Source organism: Argentina silus (genome assembly GCF_951799395.1).
Source record: "Argentina silus genome assembly, chromosome: 7".
NCBI lineage: Eukaryota > Metazoa > Chordata > Actinopteri > Argentiniformes > Argentinidae > Argentina > Argentina silus.
In genome coordinates this window covers 21,012,100-21,022,099 of record NC_139661.1, presented here as the reverse complement: position 1 = coordinate 21,022,099, position 10,000 = coordinate 21,012,100, and the positions used below count along the sequence as shown (strand labels likewise).

Sequence of the window (10,000 nt, the reverse complement as noted above, 5' to 3'; positions counted from 1 at the left end):
CTAGATATGTCAATGATTAATTAATCATAGATATGGAATCATAAGAAAGTGTATATATAGCCTAGCCTTGGTTCTTCTGGAACAGAGGATCCATGGTCACTCACCCAGGAAGGTGCTGGAGATGAACTCAGAGACCTGGTTCCCCGACCGGCTCATCTCCGACAGGTGAGTGAGTTCCCTGTTCAACATTCTCTTGAACTGGAAAACACACACACACACACACACACACACACACACACACACACACACACACACACACACACAGAGACAAGGGTTAGAGATTGCTAAAACATACATATACAGTGCCTTTGGAACGTATTCAGACCCCTTCACTTTTTCAACATTTTTTTGCGTTATATACCCTATAAAAACAAATATATTAATTCCAAAATTACATGAACTATTATCCTTGCATTAAGATTCAATATCACTTATATCAGTGATTTGTTGATGACATTTTTGAAATTTTTGCATTTTAGCTCATTTTAAGAGTGCCATAGCAAAGGGTCTAAATACTTATGTACATGAGGTATTTCTGTATTCCAATTTTAATAAATTTACTGAAATTTCAAAAAATGTGTTTTCGCTTTGTCATTCTGGGGTATTGTGTGTGGACTGATAGCAAATTCTTTTAATTTAATCCATGTTAAATTGAGTCTATAACACAACTAAATGTGGAAAAAAATGTGTCTGAATACTTTCCGAAGGCACTGTTATCACCTGAGAGACAGTACAGTACATGATTAGAAATACAGCAGTACCAATAATAGTGTACTTGGCATGCACGCGCACGCACACGCACACACGGCTGCACAGAGCAGGTGAGATACCCGTTGCTTTCAACCCCCCCCCCGCCCCATCCCCTCTCCCAACCCCTCTATGATGTCATCAGTAACCCAATTCTCCATCACCCACTTTCACTCTCCCTCTCCCTTTCTCCCTTCCTCCCTCTCCCTCTCCGAAACCTGATTGGAGTGGCAGACCCAATTTTAGCTGTGGCCACTGATTTGGAGGACAGTTGGATGGACAAAGCGGGGGCGAACTCTTCAGGCAATAGTGATTGCCAAACAAAGACCACTTGAAAACCTACCACATCTGAACACTCATACACTAACATTTTATTTTCATATTTGCATTACTGCCCCCCAAATTGGAAACACAGCTTGTTTGTAATATACAGTACCAGTCAAAAGTTTGGACACACCTTCTCATTCAATGGTTTTTCTTTATTTTTATTATTTTCTACATTGTAGATTAATATTGAAGACATCAAAACTATGAAGGAACACATATGGAATTATGTAGTAAACAAAAAAGTGTTAAACAAACCAGAATATGTTTTATATTTTAGATTCTTCAAAGTAGCCACCTTTTGCTTTGATGACAGCTTTGCACACTCTTGGCAAGTTTGTGTCCAAACCTTTGACTGGTACTGTATGTAGATGGATAATATTGATTTATATTGATTACTTAAAGAGGCCATTATGGCCAAATATAGTGCTTACTGTGCAGTTGTGTATTGATATCATTGTGAATAATGTCCCTTAGAGCGAGCCAGAGTAGAAAGCAGGGATTGGAACCCAACACCCACAAGTGATGGGACTTATCACCAAGACAAGCTGATCCATAAAGTCTACAGTGGGGATGACGATAAGTGTGATACCCAAATTCACACTACCTGTTCATGATTTTGACAGGGATCTTCTAACTAAAGGACCAGTACAATTAATTAGTCTCTCAATATTTTTAGATATATTTCCCCCAATCACATTTTTCTCTTTCTGAAATACCCCCTCATGCTCATTTTACAATTTAGACCCTTTAAATCCAAAGTAACAGTCTAAATATCCTGTCTGGTATTGTGTCCTAAGTCACACCTTTCCACACCTTTTCACATAGAGAAAGTACCCTTATTCCTGTGTGTCACACCAGACAATCTGAGCCTGTATTGTACATATGTTAAATGGCACACACACCCACACACCCACACACACACACACACACACACACACACACACACACACAATATAAACTGTGGATCTCAATGCGCTCAGATACACCAGATCTAAGCGTGTCAAGGACGAGCCCCTATGCCTTTGTTTCCTTTGTCCGTCTATGACATCATTTCCTCTCTATCAGACAGATGATGTCTTACTTTGTCATGGAAAATTCAGATTTTTTTTTCCATTACACAAATATTTCAACTCATTTAGTCAAATCTGGCCAATGCATTCCACCTCACGTCTTACCTTTATGTACCCCCAGGAGACAGAAAGCAGGTAATTCACTTCAGGCATTTTGAAAAATCTAAAAAAAAAGGTGTCCAGGTACAAAACAACAGCCAGACTACACCCAGGCAGGGTAGAGCACAGAGAGGAAGAGTCAGAGAGGGAAGCGAAGCGAGCAGAGAGTGTCTCAGTAGCTCAACACAGCGAGAACACAGCCTCCATGGTGGAGATGTGCCCTGAGCAGGGTTCCTGAGCAGGGTTCCAGGTACGTCCACAGCAGACAGTCTATAGGATCAGCCTGTTTCTGTTCCGCTCATCCGCAGAGAGAGATCCATCGTGCCAGATCCAGAGTTGAGTGAGAGTGGGCTCAAGGAGAGCCGAGAATGGAGTTTGGCTGCTTGACGGTCCAATGACAGCGTCGTTGCCCGCACCCACGCACTCAGTGACACACACACACACACTCACGTGCTGCTATCCACACCTGCTCTAGAGGTGAGATACACACACACACACACACACACACACACACACACACACACACACACACACACACACACTGCTAGGGTTGTCAATAATAGATGAAGCAGAGGATTCCTGGATGCTGCCAGTCGTCCTGGATGCTGCCAGCCGTCCTGGAGAGCTTTTTGAAAGAGCTTTTTGTCAAGAGCTTCCAAATAACGCGGCTGCCTCAAAGACATGTCACGAAGACTCCCATGTGAAGAACAACACAGGCTGCTGCTCTCACTGAAGAAAGATCCAGCCAATCAGGGCCCAGCTAGGGAAAACAGTGAGCTCATCACCATGTCTGATTGGCTAGGCTGGAGTAGAGTGAGCTCATCCCTCTGCGTGATTGGCTGGGATTGAAGTCAAAGGCAACGTTTTTTTTTCTATCTTTTTCCTTTGATTTCTACAGGGCAGTGGGGTGGTGTGTGTGTGAGCGTGTGTGTGTGTGTGTGTGTGTGTGTGTGTGTGTGTGTGTGTGTGTGTGTATGTGTGCGTGTGTATGTGTGTGTGTGTGTGTGTGTGTGTGTGGGGGGGGGGGGGGGGGCGGGGGGGCGGTACACGCATGCTTATGTGTGTGTGTGTGTGAATTCAGTACTGCAGTATGTTGTGTGTCGTGTGTCTGATGTCATCTATCTGAAGTCATCTGTTTCTGGCAGTACAGATTATCTCATCCCTGGTCATACAATATTCACACTGAGGAGGATTCACACTCATGTCCTGGGCGATGAGTCACAATTGGAACATGGACAGTATGTGAAACACGTAAAAACATCATTAAACTTGCAAGGAGCCTTACAAGGAGGTTGTCTGAGGTATGTCTGAACCATATATAACATATACAGTCCATGTATATGGAATCATTGGTATGAACAGTACTTTCACTACTACAGGATGTAGTGCGTGTGTGTGTGTGGCAGTTATTTTGGGCCCAGTACTTCTCAGTGTGGTCCTGTGTGGTTCAGCTATTTAAACATGGCGTTGGCAACACTAAGGGTTGTGGGTTCAATTCCTGCTGGGAACCATGTTGTTCACAAAAGCATATTTGCACTCACTTTGGATAAACACATCTGCTATGTGGCATTGATAATCATTTATTTTAATCAGGCTGGATCTTACATGGGATAAAGCTGATGTCGAACCCAAGGTTCAAAGGGTATGGGGAACTGTAGTCTGTAGTCTTACATTTGGCATTTAGCAGACGCCTTTATCCAAAGCGACTTACAACAAATACATTTGCCTAAGTAAGTGAATCATCTATCCGTCAGTCATCATAAGATAAAGTAATCTATGCTAGGACCAGGGGCCATTGGCAGTCACAAGGCTCAGACCAGGGGCCAGAGGCAGTCACAAGGCTCAGACCAGGGGCCATAGGCAGTCACAATGCTCAGACCAGGGGCCATTGGCAGTCACAATGCTCAGACCAGGGGCCATTGGCAGTCACAAGGCTCATATCTAGACACATTTACTGTAGTGGACACTCATCTCCATACAGAATTGTTGGCACTCATTGTAATTGTTCATCAACAGAGTCAAACCTAGTAGTAAACCTGAGTACTGTATGTTTTTAAACGGGAGGTTCTGTAGGGTTCTGTAGGATGCAGACAGAGACCCACTACTCTCAGCGAGAGGGTTTATTGGTCGTGTGGATCTGAGAGGGACAAATCACGTCTCAGATCACTTCACACCACGGCTCTCCAGCCAGCCCACACTGCACTGGGGGTAATTTACACAGTTCCATGCAACAGATGAGACCGCTGGTATCCCACTAACAAAGATCTAGCACCTCCGTCTGTGTCCAAGTATAGAGGGACAGGCCGACACAGGCCCTAATAAACACACACAATTGTATACGTGAACACACACACACGTACACACACGCACCCACACACACACACTCACACACGCAGGCACACAAACACGCACTTGCGTGCGCACACACACACACACACACGCACGCACACATGCACACACACACACACACACACGCACGCACACACACACACACACACGCACGCACGCACACACACACACACACACACACACACACACACACACACACAAGTGCGGGGAACAGCTTGCTATTGATAGCTCGGCCAAGAGGTGTGAACCCACACCTTTGGGTAAAAATTGGAAAAGATTACACCATTCTTAGCTGCCTCTTGTGTGTAATTTGTTTTGGGGAAGTGTGATCCAAAATAGCAGCTCCCTGCTGAATATAGAGCTCGTCACGATGGATCTCATACATACTTGGATCTGTGGTGATTCTTAGCTTTTCCACATTTTTTTTGGACGGCAGACGGCCCCCTTCCTTAGAACACACAAGCAGAGTTAGCTGTTCAGAGTTAGCTGTTCAGAGTTAGCTGTTCAGAGTTAGCTGTTCAGAGTTAGCTGTTCAGAGTTAGCTGTTCAGAGTTAGCTGTTCAGAGTTAGCTGCTCAGAGTCAGCTGCTCAGAGTTAGCTGCTCAGAGTCAGCTGTTAGAACCCTACAGTACATTGATCCTAGGTCAGATTTGCGCTTTTCCTTCTAATAAGATTTAGGCGGGTGAGCTGATCCTAGACCTGTGACGCAACTTCACTCTAACCTAGAGCATGAATTCACCAAGTACCTGTACCAGGATGTCGACTAAGGTGTTCTCCATGGAGGAGCTCAAAGCTAACAACATCTAAACACACATACAGAACATAGCCAACATAGTCCAAACATACCTGTGATATGTTACCTTCACAAAATATAATGATATTAATGGTTTTATGATATTATTGTAACACATCATTCACCAATCTACAGGATGTCGCATAAAAGCCTATTTTGCTGTTGAACATAACTATAACTAACGTAACTAACAACTAGATTTCATAAAAACGCACAAAGCAAGGGAGATCGGGGACAATAGTGACGTTTTCCAACACTATCTTCACCAAGTGCTCTGGGTGGGGTGAGACCACCTCCTTTTCACCCCTTCATACAGCAGTGATGTCGTCACCATCACATGTCCGACTACGTCAGCCGACCCCCATGCGTTCACTGTGTTAATATCCTGCCTGCACTGTTATCCTGCCTGCACTGTCATGTACCAACCTTGTCTAATGTCACAGAACAACAGTTTAGCCTTCTACAATATGCAGTCCATTGAACACATACTCACAATGAGTAACCCAATAACCTACAAATGTGAGGGTCAAATACAGACATAAAAGGGAACAGTAATGGAGACAGACGCTATGACGGCTTTATTTGGCAAATTGTCGATGTGATATTACTCGTTAAATTAGTTAATTATTCAGGTAATCTCCTTATTAGATTAAACATCTCGTTTACAGAGGAAATCTGTCACGACCAATGCCCGGGAAATCACCTTTAAAAGTGAAAGTACATTATGTACATGTTGTGTACTGTAAGGGACAGCTGAGAGAGAGAGAGAGAGAGAGGGGGGGGGGAGAGAGAGAGAGAGGGGGAGAGAGAGGGGGGGGGGGGGAGAGAGGTAGAGAGAGAGAGGGGAAGAGAGAGAGAGAGGGAGAGAGAGGGAGAGATAGAGAGAGAGGGGAAGAGATAGAGAGAGGTAGAGAGAGGGGGGGGAGAGAGAGAGAGGGGAAGAGAGAGAGAGAGAGAGAGAGAGAGAGAGAAGCAGTGCCTCCGTATCCCAGCTCCATTGCTGTGTGCTGTGGAGTGAGACGGCAAGCCGACCGGGGCCCTCGGTGGGTGTTGTCATGGCAACCGGGGATAGCGGCGCTCGTGAGCTGCTGTTAGACGAGCTAACGGACGGACAACAGTGGCGTGGTGACAGACATCTGAATGGGGGGGGGGGGGGGGGGGGGGCGGCCTCTACGGCTGCTATGAGGCTCCTTGTGTACGTTGACTAGCCTGTGTCCCTTTCTCTATCTGTCCCTTTGTCTGCTTGCTTGCCTGCCTCTCCTACTCTCTCTCTGTCTCTCCCTCTCCCTCTCTCTCTACTCTCTCTCTCTCTCTGTTTTTCCCCCTCTCTCTCTCTCTGTTTCTCTCTCTCTCTCTCTCTGTTTCTCCCTCTCTCTCTCTGTCTCTCTCTCTCTCTTCTCTCTCTCTCTCTCTCTCTCTCTCTCTCTCTCTCTGTTCTCTCTCTCTCTCTCTCTCTCCCTCTCTCTCTCTCTCCTGGCCCGTCCCCCCATTGTGACATCACAGGGGTGTGACATCACTGGAGCCCTGAGCTAATCAGCATGCAGCGCGGCAGAGCCTTGCTGGAGAGGTCGGTTGGAGCATGCTCAGTGTGTACCTCCCTCCCTGCATGGCGACGATTAGATAGAGACAGATACTGACACAATGTGTCTTGCTCATATGATGCGGAGCGCTTTGAATCTAAGAAAACCAGCTACATACTGTATACAAATAATGTCATTTATAATTATTTAAAATGATTCTAATTTATAGTGTTCATGCCCCACAACCATTTCACAGCCTCTAGCCTCGTTGCCGTTTAGTCTCACACAGCCTACAAGATGTATTGTTCTGCTGCTTGTTATTGCTATCTTGTTAATACTTTGCTATTTCGTAAATTTCCTGTCAATATTTGCTATTTGTGTTTTATGTCCATGCACCAACCTCCCCAAGTCAATTCCCTGTATGTGCAAATATACTTGGCCAAATATACTTTCAACAATCAAAGCATGACAGATCAAGAATGACTTCAAGGAAGGCAGGAAGGAGGGATACATTTGAGGAGTATTGGAACAGGACCAGGGTCTACTGAACCATGGGTCTTGTAGGAGGGCATCTCAATAGTCTGATGTGGCCTCCTTTTCCTTGTCTCCTTCCTGCCTTCTCCAACAGTTTCTACCTTCACCAGCCTCCACTGTTCGACAGGAGAGAGCTAATTCCCGGTAAACATCTATACATACTTTCTGTTCTCAGAACCAACCACACTCAGCCTCGCTCATACAGTAGGGTACGCTTTCACTGTCCTGGCGCCCCGCTGGTGGAACGAGCTTCCCACTGCTGTCATGACTGCAGAGTCACTACCTATCTTCCACCGTAGATTGAAGACCCATCTCTTCAGGCTACATCTTAACAGTCCCTCCTAAAGACCTCTTCATCCCCACTACCCCCCTGTACTTGTTTCTCTCCTATTAATAAAACAAATAAAATAATAATAATAAGAATACTTTTTCCTTCTTCTAGCATTGTGACTGCCAATGGCCCCTGGTCCGAGCATTGATTACTTTATCTTATGATGACTGATGGATAGATGATTCACTTACTTAAACAAATGTATTTGTTGTAAATCGAAACCAACATGCCCTTTTTGCAGTGCTAATAAACGCAATGGTGATCTGGTGTACTTCAACATAACAACACCATGTCCCCTGGCACCTGTTGGTAACAACCAATAATATACGTACAATCCCATAATATTCCAAATTCCATCACATAAAGATTGCAGCGTGACTCGAACACAACGCGGCTTTCAACAGCTGTCTATGTGGTTCTCCCTCTGTACTACAACATCCAATCAATGTTCACATGCAAATAGAGCCAGAATGCATTGAGGTGCAGTTATCAGAGGAGTAGATGTGAAACCAGAAGTGACGTTCACACCTTTTCTCTCGACACCTACAGTGTGTGTGTGGACAATACAGATACACTGTCCATAGGAACCTTATCTATAATGACAGCACGATGTTCTGGCGTTCTACACAGTCCACTAGACCCGCAAGAGCGGCCTCCATTGACTCCATACAAACACAGGGCATTGCATTATGGTCACAGTAGTTCGAAATCTATCTAACCCTAACCCATAGATGACACACTCAGAGGTAAGCGCATAGAGGCAAATCTGTGCCGCATCCCGATTCTCCACCCTTTCCCCTTGAAAGTGTTCACTTTTGCACTTCCCCACATGGATGTAAAAACACATGTTTTTACATCAGTAATGTGCTTTAAGGTCCATGCGGATGGAGAGCACAAGCGTACACGCCTCAGGGGAAAGCGGAGAGAGCCGGGACGGGACAACAGGATCTGTACGGAGGGAGGAGGTCCTCTTACCTTGTTGGAGGCCATCTCGCTGACCGAGTGTCGCGTCTGGAGGGTCTCCAGCTGGTCCAGACACCAGTCCAGCTCCTCCAGGGTCTCGGTGGCCAGCTTCTGGTAGGCCTCCTCTGGGGGGGCGAGAGCCAGACAGGGGGGCAGGGAGTCAGTGTGGGGGGATAGCTTCAGGGGGCTAGCGGAGGCACGGGAGGAGGATGAGGAGGCTCCAGGCCCGGGGTCCGCCACCTCAGCCTCCACCCCAGCACCACACACAGCTACGCTGGGCTGGCAGGAGTGGACGCATGGGTGGCTCTTCATGCTGGAGCACTGCAGCCGGTGGTGGAGGGACGGTGGGGAGCTAGTGGTCCCAAATCCTGACCCCAAGACGGAAACTCTAAGCCAGGCTGTTTAATGCCCAAGCCCCCTTTGAAGACGGTAGTTTCCAACAGTCATAGAGTCCAATGTGTGTCCAATGTGTGGCAGCCACGGATACAAAACGAACAACAACAAAACACAGACAAACACACACGGGCACAGACACAGACACGGGCACAGACACAGACACAGACACAGGCACGGGCACGGGCACAGGTACACACACGCACACTCACACGCACATGCACACACACGAACGCACAGACACACACACACACACACACACACACACACACGCACACACGCACACACACACACACACACACACACAAGGGCCTCTCAGTTGTCTGAATGCCTGAGGTTTAGCATACTGTCCATACACTGTAGAAGGTGTAATTCCAGTCATGAAGCAGGATGAACAACAGTCTACTTAACAGGCCCATGTCTGCCTGGGGATGGAGGGATGAAGGGAAGGATGGAGAAGAGAGGGATGGGAGAGGAGGAGAAGAGAGGAGAGGAGGTTGGTCCAGACCAGACGCGGAGGCCAACAGAACCTCAGAACCAGCAAGGTTTCCTCTCCACGCCGCCTGGGCTGGAACAAAGACGAGGGTGCCCTAACATGCTGGTGGGGGATCGGGGGTGTGTGGTTACCACACACACACACACACACACACACACGCACGGACGCACACACACACACACACACACACGCCAGACGGAGAGCTCGCTAACCGTAACACATCATGCCTCTGCCTTCTTAGCCTGCCTGCAGTCTAAACACTACAGGTCCACGCTGTCCAGGAAAACAAACGGGGAATGATAATCCAATGTTTTGGTTCTGTGTCTGTGTCTTGTGTTGCTTCCTAGAGATGCTGTGTGTGCAGAGGCAGGCAGCTGT

General features: G+C 46.7%; 1 protein-coding gene across 2 annotated transcripts in view; it reads right to left on the bottom strand.

The window, feature by feature from the left end:
- The window catches only part of pde4d (phosphodiesterase 4D, cAMP-specific), a gene marked incomplete at its 5' end in the record, with an annotated part of 59,216 nt that overhangs the window by 8,761 nt on the left and 40,455 nt on the right, over window positions 1-10,000 (bottom strand). For both annotated transcript variants that reach the window (XM_083672810.1, XM_083672811.1), the window contains 2 exons: window positions 105-198; window positions 8,746-8,858. In XM_083672810.1, the coding sequence (XP_083528936.1) occupies window positions 105-198; window positions 8,746-8,858 (207 nt within the window). The remainder of the gene's footprint in view (window positions 1-104; window positions 199-8,745; window positions 8,859-10,000) is intronic.